The sequence below is a fragment of the Pezoporus flaviventris genome, unplaced genomic scaffold (assembly GCF_033815535.1).
Source record: "Pezoporus flaviventris isolate CSIRO_AGI_PZ_B2104156 unplaced genomic scaffold, CSIRO_AGI_Pfla_v1 ptg000255l, whole genome shotgun sequence".
Taxonomy (NCBI): Eukaryota; Metazoa; Chordata; class Aves; order Psittaciformes; family Psittacidae; genus Pezoporus; species Pezoporus flaviventris.
This window is the reverse complement of record NW_026892802.1, coordinates 60,277-74,435: the sequence shown is the minus strand read 5'-3', so window position 1 is coordinate 74,435 and position 14,159 is coordinate 60,277. Positions and strand designations below refer to the sequence as shown.

The window sequence follows — 14,159 nt, the reverse complement described above, 5'->3', positions numbered from 1 at the left end:
CAGGAGCTAAGGTCTAACACAAACCACTGCTGCTGCCACCAGGGACAATAACGATAAGGGAAACAACAAGGGAAGAGAATACAACCGCTCACCACCCGCCGACCGATACCCAGCCCGACCCCAGCAGTGATCTGGGCCTTCTGGGTAACTGCCCCCTGTTTATATACTGGTATGACGTGCTGTGGTATGGTTAGGTTGGGTCAGGTGTCCTGCCTCTGCTTCCTCCCCTCCCTGGCAGAGCGGGAGGCTCACAAAGTCCTTGTTGCTAAGTAATGGTCCCTCCGACCAACCAAAACCATCGGTGTCATCAGCGCTGCTCCCAGGCTGAAAGTCAGAACCACAGCACTGCACCAGCTGCTAAGAAGGAGACAAATGACTGCTGCTGCTGAACCCAGGACAGGCACGTTGAGCTCATCAAAACCAGACAGCAGCCCTAAGGAATTCAGTCCTGGAGGCCCAAAGCTCAAAATCAGCTTCCCACTTTCAAGGCCTCCCAGCAGGAAAGCGTTTGAGGTACTTTATCTCTCCAAGGGCACAGTGCCCAAGGCCCTGCGAGGCAGCAAGAGGGACCTGTTCCTGCCCAAGCCAGGAGCTATCCCCATCAATGGGGACAGCAGGAGCCTGGGACGGGCAGCACCTCCTCCTGTTACCGACCTGTTCTCTCCAAGAGACCCAGAACATCTGCATTAACTTCAGCTGAGTTAATTCAGATGCCAACACAACAGCATCTTCCCAAGGCTGAGGGCAACGTTTCTGCACAGGAACATGGATTTCCTCCCCTAGCTCCCCAGGCAAAAAGCCCGGAGAGCTTTATGTGACAGCCACAAGGCAGGAGGTGCAGGTCGCAGTGCAAGCTCTCTTTGGGAGCTATGGATCTCTGCCCTTGGCTCAGGCCTGGCTGTGCCCAGGGATCCAGCCCTCCCTCTGCTCCCAGCTGAGAGCTGCTCTGCTCTGGGGTATAAAGCCTTACCCCAATACAGGGCAAGCAAATGTGTGGTTGCAAGTGGAGTGCAGAGCATCCCCCACCCACCCCGCTCTCCTTTACCCATTACTCACATCCTTCTCGTTATCTTCCACAGGGCTCCCCACAAAGGCAATGATTCGCATCTTGTGGTTCTTGCCTTGGCGATGCTTCAAAGCCAGCTGCAAGACAGAAGCTCTATTGTACCTGAGGAGCAACCTGCAGGCAAAGAGGTGACCAGCTGTCACCCTGATCCTTCTCCCGCGGCGCACGAAGGCTTCAGCTGAGTGCCAGGAGAGAGCTCTCAGCAGCAAGCCCCCAAGTGCCATCAAGCAGCAGGGCCCAGGGGCCTCCCTGCTCTGGAAGTCACGGCTCTGCTGGGAGCACTTTGTTGGCAGAGCAAGAAAACAGGGTAAAGAGGTGGCCCCGGCCTGCGGGCCGCTCTCCTCGGGGTGGGAAGGGCTCTGCAGCTCAGCTGCATTTCGGGTTCCTCCAAAGCAACCCAGGGCCGGGCTATAAAACTCATGAGCTTTTAGACTGGGTTTCCTCCCGGGGCTTTCATCTGCAGGCAGGGAAAGTGAGGCAAAACCAAACTGATGTGCCCAGCAGAGCAGGGGGAGAACAAGATTTCTGCCGCTGAGCCACGCACCGGACAGGGAACGTGAGAGACGCAGTGAGGCAAAAGCAACGACAGAGGAAGGAGCAGACTCGCCCCTGGGAAGCCACTTACGTGAGCCACTCGGATCCCTGTGCAAAAGGTGATCTTCCCTTTGGGCTGCACCGTGTGTAGCTTTGAGAGGATCCGTCCCGTGTCCGGCGTGAGCGTGGTCAGCACCTCACAGTTACTGCGGCGCAAACACATTTCCTTCAGCCACTCTTTGTGAAACCTCTTTGCCACAGGGGGGAGAGCCCTCCCTGCACACCCTGGCCCCTGCCCCAGCCCATTTTAAGGGACTCTGCCTAAGAGGGAGCTCACAGGCCCTGGAGTTCCACAGGAGAACGGAGCAATCCCCCTCCTGGGGCCATGTGGGAGCTGCAGTGGCAGCTCAGCCCTTATTTAACCACCCTTAGGGCCACAAGGGAACAGGTCTGGCAGGGAGCTCCTGAGAGAGAAAAGCCTCCACAGCCCACCCTGGCATCGCAGGAGCGAGCCCAACAAGCAAGAGACCGGGCAGGACCCGGCTTTCCTCGTCCCAGTCCTCCCAGGACGGGTTTGGTTTCAGACTGTGCTGTTGCTGCCCCGTGTTCCAAGCCCTCCCATGGGTGCGCTCCCCAGCACCAGGAGCACCGCGGACCCCCCCCCCCCAAGGAGCATACTTGGCTAACGTGATGAGCCCCACGTTGTTCTCGGGGTTGCTGCGGGTCTTCGAGTGGCACACGATGTTGACAGCGTCCTGCTGGGCCTGCAGGCGGGTCGGGAGGAAGTCCCCGTTCCTCATGTACTCGCTGTTGTCAACGCTGGAATAGAGAGAGGGGGGGGGGGTCTCAGTGGAGGTGCAGCCCCCGAGGGTGGGGTTTGGGACCCACGCCGGTGGTGACGGATGTGTCCCAGGGCAGGATGGATCCCCCTGCATCCCCAGAGCTCTGCCTCGCAGGGCAAACGCCGGGAGCTGGAAGCTCCCGTTCCTTGCTGAAGGGAGAGGGGCCTGCGGGCAGGACCCCCCCCCCCCGGAGCCCCGCTGCCCCAGCACCTCCCCGGGGCAGCGCAAAGCTCCGTGTCCGTCGGTGCCAAGGGGTCTCCAGCAGGACGGAACGCGGCTTTCCCAGCGCCCTCCGCCCCAGCCTCCCAGCGAGGAGCAGCAGTGCCCCTCAGCGCCCAGGGGCAGCGGCCGCACCACGAGCCAACCCCACCGCCACCGCCCCACGCTCCCCCCACACCGCTCCCCGATCCCCCCACACCGCTCCCCGCTCCCTCCCCACGGCTCCATCAGACCCCAAAGCCTTCCTCCTACGGGGCCTTGGGGAAGGTTGAAGAAGGGCTTGGGAGCCCGGTTCAGGCCCAGGGGAAGGGCTCCCGTGGAGCTTTAACGCCAAGGGAAGGGCTCCCCCCGCTCCGTGACCACCGCCCCATGGCAGGGCAGGGACGGACGGGGAGGAGGCACCGGCAGACCCCAACCCCCCCGCCCCAAGGGCCCCCATCCCTGCCCCTTCTCCCCGCTCCAGGCCCGCGATGACTCAGGGAAAGGCGCCGGAGCCCCGGGCCGGCCGCGGGGGCTCGGGCTCGGTCCGAGCGGTGGCGGAGCCCCGGTGCTGGGGTGGGGGGGGGGGCCGCGCTCACCAGACCATGGTGCTCTCCAGAACCATCCTGCCGGCCGCTCCTCCGCACCGGCACCGGGCACCGAGCACCGAGCGCCGCCAACAAGGCGCCCGTGGGTTGGCTCCACGCTACTGGCCAATCCCCGCTTCCCGTCTTGAGAGGTGAGGGGCGGAAGGAGGTGAGGGGCATGCTGGGAGGTGGAGTCCCGGAAAGGCCCGGTCCCGTTCGGTTCCGTTCCCCCCCGTCCCCGTCCCCGCAGAGAGGCGCAGGAGCAGCGGGCCAGCAGCACGGGTTTGTATTGTGCGGTCGGACGAGGCCACAAGCGCTACAGAGCCGAAAGGACAACGGTCACGCACGGAGCGAGCTGCTCCCGCGGCCGGGCCGGGCCCTGCTGTGGTCCCAGCCGTGAAAGACCGTGATCCATCCATGATCCATGCATGTGTGACCGTGATCCATCCACACCCATCCATGATCCATCCACATCCATCCATGTGTGACCATGATCCATCCACACCCATCCATGTGTGACCATGATCCATCCACATCCATCCATGTGTGACCATGATCCATCCACATCCATCCATGATCCATCCACATCCATCCATGAGTGACCATGATCCATCCACATCCATCCATGATCCATCCACATCCATCCATGAGTGACCATGATCCATCCACATCCATCCATGATCCATCTACATCCATCCATGTGTGACCATGATCCATCCACACCCATCCATGATCCATCCACATCCATCCATGTGTGACCATGATCCATCCACACCCATCCATGATCCATCCACATCCATCCATGTGTGACCATGATCCATCCATGTGTGACCATGATCCATCCACACCCATCCATGATCCATCCACATCCATCCATGTGTGACCATGATCCATCCATGAGTGACCATGATCCATCCACATCCATTCATGAACCATCCATGTGTGACCATGACCCATCCATGATCCATCCATGTGTGACCGTGATCCATCCACATCCATCCATGATCCATCTACATCCATCCATGATCCATCCACATCCATCCATGTGTGACCGTGATCCATCCACATCCATTCATGATCCATCTACATCCATCCATGAGTGACCATGATCCATCTACATCCATCCATGAACCATCCATGTGTGACCATGACCCATCCATGATCCATCCATGTGTGACCGTGATCCATCCACATCCATCCATGATCCATCCATATCCATGATCTATCCACATCCATCCATGATCCATTCATATCCATCCATGTCTGACCATTATCCATCCACATCCATCCATGATCCATCTACATCCATCCATGATCCATCCATGTCTGACCATGATCCATTCATATCCATGATCTATCCACACCCATCCATGATCCATTCATACCCATCCATGTTCATCCATGTCTGACCAGGATCCATGCATGATCCATCTATGTGTGACCATGATCCATCCATGTCCATCCATGTGTGACCATGATCCATCCATGTGTGACCATGATCCACCCATGTGTGACCATGATCCACCCATGTCCATCCATGTCTGACCATGATCCATTCATATCCATGATCTATCCACACCCATCCATGATCCATTCATACCCATCCATGTTCATCCATGTCTGACCAGGATCCATGCATGATCCATCTATGTGTGACCATGATCCATCCATGTCCATCCATGTGTGACCATGATCCACCCATGTCCATCCATGTCTGACCAGGATCCATGCATGATCCATCCATGTGTGACCATGATCCATCCATGTCCATCCATGTGTGACCATGATCCATCCATGTGTGACCATGATCCATCCATGTGTGACCATGATCCCCCCATGTCCATCCATGTCTGACCAGGATCCATCTATGTCTGACCAGGATCCATGCATGATCCATCCATGTGTGACCATGATCCATCCATGTGTGACCATGATCCACCCATGTGTGACCATGATCCCCCCATGTCCATCCCTGATCCATCACCTCGCGCTGATCCAGAGGCTCCAGCGGCCACTGCTGCCCGCTCCCACAGTGGTGGGGCTGGAGAAGCAAAGCCCCCTCCTTGCACGGGGGGGGGGGGGGGGTGTTAAAGAGCCACAACCCCCAAGCCCCAGCCCTTGGAAACACGCACAAAGAAGAAAAAGCAGCTCTGGAAACCCATTACAAAGCAGAGGTCAATACAGAAACACCCCCCCCACCCCATAGGAATAACTATCCCCAGGGAAAGGAAAACAAACACTTAAATACAACTCCATAAATATTCCATCATGAAAAACAGCTGAGATCTGGGGTTCTTCCCGCCTGGTTAAAAACAAACAGAAAGGGGTTAGGGGGGAAGATAAGAAACAAGTGTCTAATATAGACAGTTACCTGGGCTGTAACGGGGCACCGGAGCTGCCAGCGAGGGCCAAGGGAAGAGCCAAGCCCAGGCAGCCCCGAGCCGAGCTTCCCCCCGCTCCCGGCTCCCGTCCCGACGTTCAATTGGCATGGAAAGGTTCAAGGAGCCCTTGAGACCCGGGTTAGGGCCGGTGCCCGTCCTCAGCATCCCAGCACCCTGCGCGGCTCCGGGCACGCAGGCACCGGCAACGCCAGCGCTGGGCATCCGGACACCCAGGGACAGGCGAGGAAAAGAGCAAAGAATGAAAACGCTTCCCTAAAACCCCACCAGCCTGTGGCCCATCCGCGCCGAGAGGCTCCGGTGGAAGGTGGGAAGAGACCTGGCTCTGGACCATCACCTAAACCCTCCCTTTGGCCATTCCGTGTTTCCATAACCATCGCTGGTTGTTCCTAGAGAAACCCCTTAAGCTTGAAATGACTTCTTTAATGTCCCTGAGGATTCTGAGCCATCAGGAACACAGGGAAGAGTCACTTCATCCCTCTTCAAAAAGCACTCTGTGACCCTAAAGCTCAGTCCCGCATGCGCTCCGGGATCCCTGGGAGGCTGCGCCCGCTGCGGGCCGGGCATCCCGGAACAATCCCCCCCCCTTCTTCCAGCCTTTTACTTAAGAAGACTCCCACTGCCCCACGCTTGTGGGGCAGCTGTGCCACCGGAGGGGGAATCTCTGCCCCAAGCTGCCAGGAGCGGCCCAGCTACAACACAGGCAAGGTACCCAAAGGGAGCCGAGCCGTAAAAACCAGGCTGGGATCCACACGCGGGGCCGAGGGCAGGGGAAGGGAACGGAACGGAGCACGTTGGGTTTGGTCCGGTTGCTTAAGAAATACCCCTATAAAAGTGCCCCTCAGCAGAGCTCTCCCCCTCGGCTGCGGCTCCACTGCGGGCAGGGAAGGGCCAAAGGGGCCTCGTTTAAAAACCCCAGGGCCCAAAGGAATCCAAAAGCTCCCCGAGCCCCAAAAAAGCTTCGTACATTCAAAGGCCTCTGAGCAACGCGGCGCTGCAAGGCTGCACAGGAGGGGGCAGCAGCGGGGAGAGAGGAGCTCGTCCATAGGCAGTGAAGCGCCTGCTGCCCCTTTCTGCCTCAGTCACAGCAGGTGCTTTCTGCTGGAGCACTGAGAAAAAAAAACCACAAAAACCCCTATTTGGTAAAAAAAAACACCCACTAAAAACAGCAAGAGCACACTGCGGGAGCAGGAAGGAGGGCAGGGACCGAATCCAGAGAAACACTGAAATTAAAAACGTGGCTAAAGTACAAAATCAAACCGTGCTGCTCCGGGGCAAACGGCCCCAACGAGGCTCCAGTGCCCGCTGCCCACCCCAGGCACTCCAAAGAGTCTCCCGTCCTCGGTGCCTCTGTGGGGTCGCATGGGAAGCGGCCGCCTCCTGCACGTCACGTCCCTTCCGCAGAGCTTCAGCCCCCGCCGAGCAGTTCCTCCTCTTCCTCCTCCTCCTCCTCCTCCTCCCGGCAGCCGCCCTTGCTCTCCCCAGGCTCCAAGCAAAGAGGACAGCAGGGACGCAGCGCTGGGCTCTGCTCTAAGGAGACCTTCAGGGGTCCGAGGCTCAGCTGCGCTGGCTCGGTTCTTGGTTAATGCTATCCCGCTAAGTGTGGCCCAACCTTCAGCCTTTGGGTTTCTGTCCACGTAAGATTACTTAGGAATAAAAAAGGGAAACATAAATCAGCAACAGGGGCTGAATTCTCTGTCAGACTCCACGGACCACGCAGGGAACAGAACCATCTGCTTCCATCGCAGCAATCCCGTGTTGCTTCACTGTGAAGAGAAAAGAGGGGGAGATGCCAGGGAGGGCTCAAGCCTTCCTCTGAGGTCCCCTGCTTCGTCTTCCCCTCAACCTTCTCCACCCCAGGAGAGGCAGAGGGGAAGGGGATGTTGAGCTCAGGTTTAAACCAGCCCCCATCCTACGTTGCAACAGGAGGGTCTGTGAGCAGCTTCACCCCTTTTATGTGCCATCAGACCCACTTTGAGCCCTCAGGGAAGAGCAGTGTCTCTGCTTTGCCTCTTGCTTACCTAAGGCACTTGGGGCAGCAGGTTAACACGAACTTGTGCCCAGCACCGTTCACAATCCAGAGAGGGATGAAGAGCTCCTGCTCTGGTCAGCTGGCACATCCCGCTCTGTGCCCATCTTCCCAGCACAGCCAGGGCCCACGGAACCTCCCCCAGTTCTCCCTCCACCTCCCAGGCTGCTCTTTTCCTCCTGAACGGGGAAGTACTCACAAAGCTTATCTCAGTCTCCTGCAGGTCTTCGAGCTGCTCTCTCAGCTCTGCAGAGTGCTCGGGTACAGAAGGCCCTGGGGAGCCACTGGTGGGGGGGGGAAACAGAAGGGAGAGACCTGTAAAGCACTTGTTCAAGGTGAGCTCTCCATCGCTCACGTTCCCTGGCCTGCTCGCCTGTACCCAGCCAAGGAGACGTCCCAGCACAGCACAAAGGCGCTTTTAAGGCAGGTTTAACACAAGGCAACACGATCCCTGCTAGGGCAGGCACCCAAACCACCACGTAGAAGATCAGCCCGCCAGGCCTGACATGACTTCAGCTGTTAGGAACAAGGACCTTTTGTCCAGCAAAGCACCAGCACCTCTTGACAGAAGTCTTGGAGCACCTCATCAACACAGGAATGGTCCTGGGTGAAAACAGGCCAGGGACAAAGGAAGGACAAAGCACGGAGCTCAGCAAGTCTCAGCCTTTCCAGACAGAGGAACCTGTGTTTGAAAGTGCCCCTGGCAAACCTCTTCCGCTCTGAACTCAAGCTGCAGCCCGACAAAAGGACATACAACCCGGGTGCACTGAGCACCTGATGCGCTGGAGCGAGCCCCATCCTGCCTTCCCCCTGTGTGCACCCTCAGAAGGGCAGGTCCTGGGGAGATCACTCCCCTTGGTACAGGGCTACAGAGATGTAAGGGTGGTGAAGACCCCACCAGAGCAGCCAAGTCTGGAGAGAGAAAAAAGCCAAAGCAAAGAGCCCAGGACCAACCTGGGACATCCCAGGGCAGGCACGCTGCTCTCAATCACAACCCACAAGCTGCTTTCACCCCTCCTCGGGGCTGGCAGAGCTTTGGGGACCAACCAAGGTTACAAAAGCGCAGTGGGTTTGATCTCACCCACCAGGAGCTGTGCTCTGCCCAAGAAGGGGGCTCAGCACCGGGCAGGGTGGGGAGGACACCATCCTGAGAGGTTTCACCACACAGAGGTGCACTAAGGAGGGCTGAGCCCTGGCACAGGGACACCCTGCGTTACAGCACCCACTGCACAGAGCCTCTGGAAGCACTGGCCAGCAGCAAGCACGAGGCCAGACCCCCGCTGTAAAGCCTCACTGAGGACAGCCTCTGGACAGGAGAAGGTTGCAGGCAAAGTCTGGGTCCTCCCCTCACCTAGACAGGAAGATGCCAGGAGCTGTCCTAGTCAAATCCTTTGCTGAGCTGTCAGCTTTATGCACTTGCACGCCCACTGACCTACGCAGGGATTGAAGGGAGAGAGACCCGCAGTTAAGTTCAAAGGAGCACCTCAGGCATGCTGACCTACTGGAAAGGAGCAGCTCTGGTTTCGGATCCCTACCAAGAAGTTTCCATGTTTTACAGAGGGAGTAAGAGGTCTTGATTACAACTGCATCTTATTCTCCTGCAGCTCAAGGGAGAGCTGGCACTTCCAGCTGTGCCACGGTGCAGGCAGTAGCTCAGCACTGGGGAAGACTCTTTCTGATTGCTTCCAGGAAGAGAAGTTAACTTGTATGAAAGGGATCATCCTCTGACCACAGCTCCTCCTCGTCCTTACCACTCCAGCAAGAGATCGACCACTCAACAACAGCCCCCAGCTCCCTCAGGGCTCTCCATGCATTTCAGCTTCCGAGACAACACTGAACCACGCTGCACACATCCTGCAGCCTCCTTTCCCGAGGGGTTGTAGGAGCTCCATGCCAACCCTAAGTTGCAGGAAAGCCCAACCCTCTGCGGAGAGCAGCAGGAAGGTCAACGTCAGCATCACCCAGCACCACGTCAGCGCTCTTCACGTACATTTTAGCAGGGACACTTCCACCAACTCACTTGAATTAGCACAATTACCTCGACTCCAGAACAAAGCCGTTAAATACAGACCACACAAGGAACTAAGAGCCACCGGGACCCTCACACAGCTCAAGCAATGCAAGATCACGTCACCTGTAACAGACACACGATGCTTCCCCCTTGCACGTGCTTGAACCGACAGCACTGAACTTGCCCCACGACACAAAGAGCTCCCCAACGGGTGTTTCTGCGAGCATGCCAAACCCCAGGAACATCCACAGAGCAGCACAAAGTCCTCCCATGCCTTGGATCTGCCTTGCAGGAGCCACCAGCCTGCCATGGGCCCTCACCTGTTTGCGGGCGAGTTGAGGCCTCCGCTGCCCAAGGAGGATGTGGACAGGGTCGTTGCGATGGAATCGCTGTTGGCTTCATCCACTGGCAGGGTCCTGGGCAGGAGATCTGGGCGACCAAGGTGGGAACCTGAGTTGAACACAGACTGTTCCATCACCAGCGCAAGCAGGACCCTATGGCACGAGCGCCCACACTGCCCAAGGGTTGGGGTCTGTGCTGCATCCCACCCCGTACATCTGAGGCACCCAGGCACTGCAGACCCAGCCCTGCAGGCAGTTCTCTGTTCCAAGTGCAAGCCTCCACACAAGTGCTTAACCCTGCTTCTCCCCCGGCACAAATCCCATGTTGGGAAGAGACGAGGCTCACAGCACTGCCACAGCACCTCAGCCCCCTTCCCAGCGGGAGGCAAGGGCCAAGCTGATGCTTGGACAAGGCTGAAAGATTCCATGAGGACACACGAGCTAACGATTCCCCCCCTCCACAATCTGGTCTCATCCTGGTAAGGTTTATATGCTGCAACAGAACACCTGGAAGCAGCAGAGCCTTTCCAGGGCTCGCTGCTCCTCCAGGGCCTTTCTTCTGCTGTCAGGCTGCCAAAGGCCATTTGGTTTCCTGCACCCACAATAATCACCCCCTTCCCGCCCAGCAAGAGCACAACCCAACGTGGAGGGGTCTCACAGAGCTTCCAGCAGACAAACCCAAGCTGGAGAAAGAGCTCTCCAGGTTTTTAACCCAGGCACCAACCTTGCTCCACATCCGCCTCCGTCGTCACTTGCGCTTTCGTCTCGCAGGACACGTGTGACAGGGAAGGCACTGCCCCTTGGCAGCTCCGCCGCGGGACGGCTGCGCCGGACCGGCTCTTCTTAGAGGGGGATGGCTTTACTGAAAGACAGAAGCCAAGAGAGCCCTTTTCAGACAGCTTCAGGAAGGAGGAAGAGACTTTCCAGCGAGAGCCCGGTCCCGGAGCTGTGCCCCAAAGGAACAAGCTGAGGGATGACACAGCTCCTGTCGGGTCACATCTCTGAGGCAAGAACAATCCGGGAGGCAGGAAGATGCGACACAGCACGAGAGAATTCCTAAAGCTTCCCAAGCTACAGAAGCCAGAAACCACGGCAACGGCCAAGAGCTCAGCTGTGCCCAGGTACTTACAGGGTATTTTCTTGAACGCCGTGTTGCACATGAACCGTTGGAACCTCTCGGCATAGAAGCTGGGTCTGTGCACGGATACAGTGTCCTGGAAGTCCAAGAAAGAACCTGATTTAGTGAGTGACCCAGGTGAACAGGAGACCTCGGGCTGTCAGCCTTGGAACACACAGGGCTGGGCTGGACTGGGACCAGGCAGGGGTCCTCAGTCGCTCTCACTAGCAGCTGTGAGAAGCGCAGTAGCTACAAGCAGTGGGCACTGAATCCAAAGCAATTAATACTCCTTAATGAGTATGGAGATGACCAGCATCACCAAGAGCAACACTTGTGCCAGTACCTAGAACATACCCTGACATAGAAAGAGGGCAAACACACCTACCCCCCTTGGGAACCCAGCATCTCAGGAGCAAGGGCAGCAGGCACAGCTTAAAGACACTGGCACGGCTGCTAAGCAAGTTCAAAGGGCTGCTGCTCCACTTACCCCATCGTGCACGAGGGCCTTCCAGGAGTGCTCCAGCTTCTTGACAAGTCTGACAAAGGAAAGGGTTTTTGCACTAAGTCCCCACTCCCTGTGTCATTTTGGGCTCGCTCAGTAGTGACCCTGGCTCCTGGCCACAACACACTGCAAACCCTGACTGCTTCGGCTTGGGATCCTCTTCATTGTCCCCCACACATACCAGGGCTGGCTGCACGGTTCAGCCTCCCAGAGGGAGAGTTTCACAGGCCTAATCATCAAGGACAATGAACTTGCAGTGACATTTAGCAGGGGCTTTATACATGCAACCCCTGCACACTGCGCTTTGGTATAAACAGAGGGAAAGGTAAACCTTACAGCTAGCTTTCATTTTATAGGGAGAAGTGGTTATGGCCATTTTAAGCCACCACTTGTTCTGTAACTTGCCACCTCCTGCACAGCACCTGTGCACAAGCACCAAGCACACAAAACCAACTTCCCAAGAGCAAATCTATGCCAGGAACTTGAAGCAAATCCAGTAAACAAGACCCAGAAACTGATCCCCAAATGCCCAATGTCAGGGAAACAGAAAGTAGTAAAGAAGTTTGTGCCTTAACCACTTGGAAGCCAATTGTGACAACCAAGCAGGGGCAACCCGGGCTGTGAAGCGGTCTTCACCGGGTGACACAGCTGCTCTCAAGGCTTTCTTACCTGTAGGACTGCAACACATCAATGATGCCAATGTACAGGAGGAGCCTCTCCCCCTTGGCGTTGCGGGCTGGAATTCCTCCCATCCTAGAAGAGGACAGGGCACACACGTGAAGCAGGGAGTTCTCAACCTCCCACTGCCTCTCTCATGCACCCTGGCAGGGGCTGAATACTGTGTGAGCTATTTAACAGGCGCCAGCATGCAGGAGGCACCCCCAGTGGATTGGGGAAGAGCAAAATGCTCCCTAGTTAAGCTGCTGAATCTCCTGAGAACTGCCCCCCTTTTCCCTCTGGGACAATTGTTAGTGAAGATCAACCCCAACTCTTCAATACAACCTGGAAGGCACGAACAAAGTCTTTTACACATTAAGGAAGGGAAATCAAAGACAAATCTGCTACCAAGACCAGCCTGCCAGCAATCCCATGCAGCCCATCTAAGTTCCATCTCCGTTAGCCAAGCTTGGGTTGCACTGGGAAGAGCAATCCCAACACAGACTTACTGGTCATCTGTTTCTATGGTGCCACCTCGCCGGGCCTCTCCCTGGATGGATTCCATGGCTGTGGAGTAAAGGGCCTTCTGGGCAGCGGGTCGCCGCATGTCAGCCTGCAACGTCCCGTCGGCCAGGGCGTGCTCCCTCTGTGCCAGGTCCATGTTATGGATTGCAACAAGCAAACTGTAATCCATGATTTTAAAGCTCTGCAGGACCTGGGCAGGAAGGCAGCACAAGCTCAGTCAGCAGCACAAGCAGTGGCACTGTCAGAGCAGCTGCAGAAGCATAGTCAGCAGTTGTGCTTAGAGCCCTGAGGTGATGCCTTTTAATCCAGTTCATCTCCAGTCTAATCCATCTATGTTAATGCATCCACAGTCGCCAAAGGGAGTGAGGGGAAAGCCATGGGTCGTGGTCCTGTGCACACAGGGACTCAAACCAGGGGAGAACAGCAGGGTCTCCACAGCTGCCCAACTCTGCTGCCCAGAGCCTGCCCTGCTCCAGAGCCCAACCTCAGCAGAGGATGCTTCCTCCACCCCTAGAGGCAGCGCTGGGTCTAATTCGGGTTGGAAGTACCGAACAAAACCAGAGCCAAGGTCCTGCTTGTCCATACCATGACCACTACACAACACAGGCTCTCCCAGGGAACAGGCAGAGGCTCCAAGGGTGGAGCTGCCACCTCCTTTCATGGGAAAGAATCTCCACACCACCCCTTCACTTACCAAACAGTCTCTTTGCAACGTTTTGCACAGGGCATTATACATGTCACAGTCTAAGAAGAGGCCGTCGGGGATGTCCTGCATAAAATCCAAGTCCTTGTATGTGGGGAAGACTTTCTCCCTCTCCTTCTGGGACGCTCGGCGCTTGTAGGTGGAGCCCTTGAGGTCGTACTTCAGGTGCATCTTGACAGAGCGGGGCAGCAGGTTGTTCATCACAACAATGCGGATGTTCTTGCCCCCAGCCTGGACGCAGTAGAGGCCGTAAAACTTTGGCAGCAGCGTCCTTGGGTTCTGGTTCAGATTCTGAAAGACCCAAGACAGAAACACCTTCAAAGCCCTCCTGGTTATGCAGAATTCATAGAATCATGGAATGGGTCCGGTTGGAAAGGACCTGGAGATCATCCAGTTCCAACCCCCTGCCATGGGCAGGGACACCTCACACTAAATCTCACTTGAGGCTTCGTCCAACCTAGCCTTGAACACCACCAGGGATGGAGCATTCACAACCTCCCTGGGCAACCCATTCCAGTGCCTCAGCACCCTCACAGGAAAGAATTTCCTTCTTAGATCCAATGTAAACTTCCCCTGTTTCAGTTTGAACCCGTTACCCCTTGTCCTGTCACTGCAGTCCCTAATGAAGAGTCCCTCCCCAGCATCCCT

At 56.8% G+C, this 14,159-nt stretch overlaps 1 protein-coding gene across 4 annotated transcripts in view; it reads right to left on the bottom strand.

The window, feature by feature from the left end:
* The window catches only part of LOC133263190 (26S proteasome non-ATPase regulatory subunit 4), a 30,343-nt gene that overhangs the window by 2,280 nt on the left and 13,904 nt on the right, over nucleotides 1-14,159 (bottom strand). Inside the window, exons 7-17 of one of the 4 annotated variants that reach the window (XM_061442878.1) lie at nucleotides 13,503-13,802; nucleotides 12,793-12,998; nucleotides 12,296-12,379; nucleotides 11,612-11,660; nucleotides 11,137-11,221; nucleotides 10,732-10,869; nucleotides 9,987-10,116; nucleotides 7,311-7,321; nucleotides 2,279-2,471; nucleotides 1,692-1,806; nucleotides 1,057-1,143 (exon numbers count right to left, since the gene is read on the bottom strand). In XM_061442878.1, coding sequence (XP_061298862.1) covers nucleotides 1,057-1,143; nucleotides 1,692-1,806; nucleotides 2,279-2,471; nucleotides 7,311-7,321; nucleotides 9,987-10,116; nucleotides 10,732-10,869; nucleotides 11,137-11,221; nucleotides 11,612-11,660; nucleotides 12,296-12,379; nucleotides 12,793-12,998; nucleotides 13,503-13,802 — 1,398 coding nt within the window. Of the gene's footprint in view, nucleotides 1-1,056; nucleotides 1,144-1,691; nucleotides 1,807-2,278; nucleotides 2,472-3,239; nucleotides 3,302-7,079; nucleotides 7,393-7,854; nucleotides 7,940-9,006; nucleotides 9,088-9,986; nucleotides 10,117-10,731; nucleotides 10,870-11,136; nucleotides 11,222-11,611; nucleotides 11,661-12,295; nucleotides 12,380-12,792; nucleotides 12,999-13,502; nucleotides 13,803-14,159 lie in introns of those variants that run through there. The other 3 variants (XM_061442875.1, XM_061442876.1, XM_061442877.1) reach the window with 3 other exon arrangements.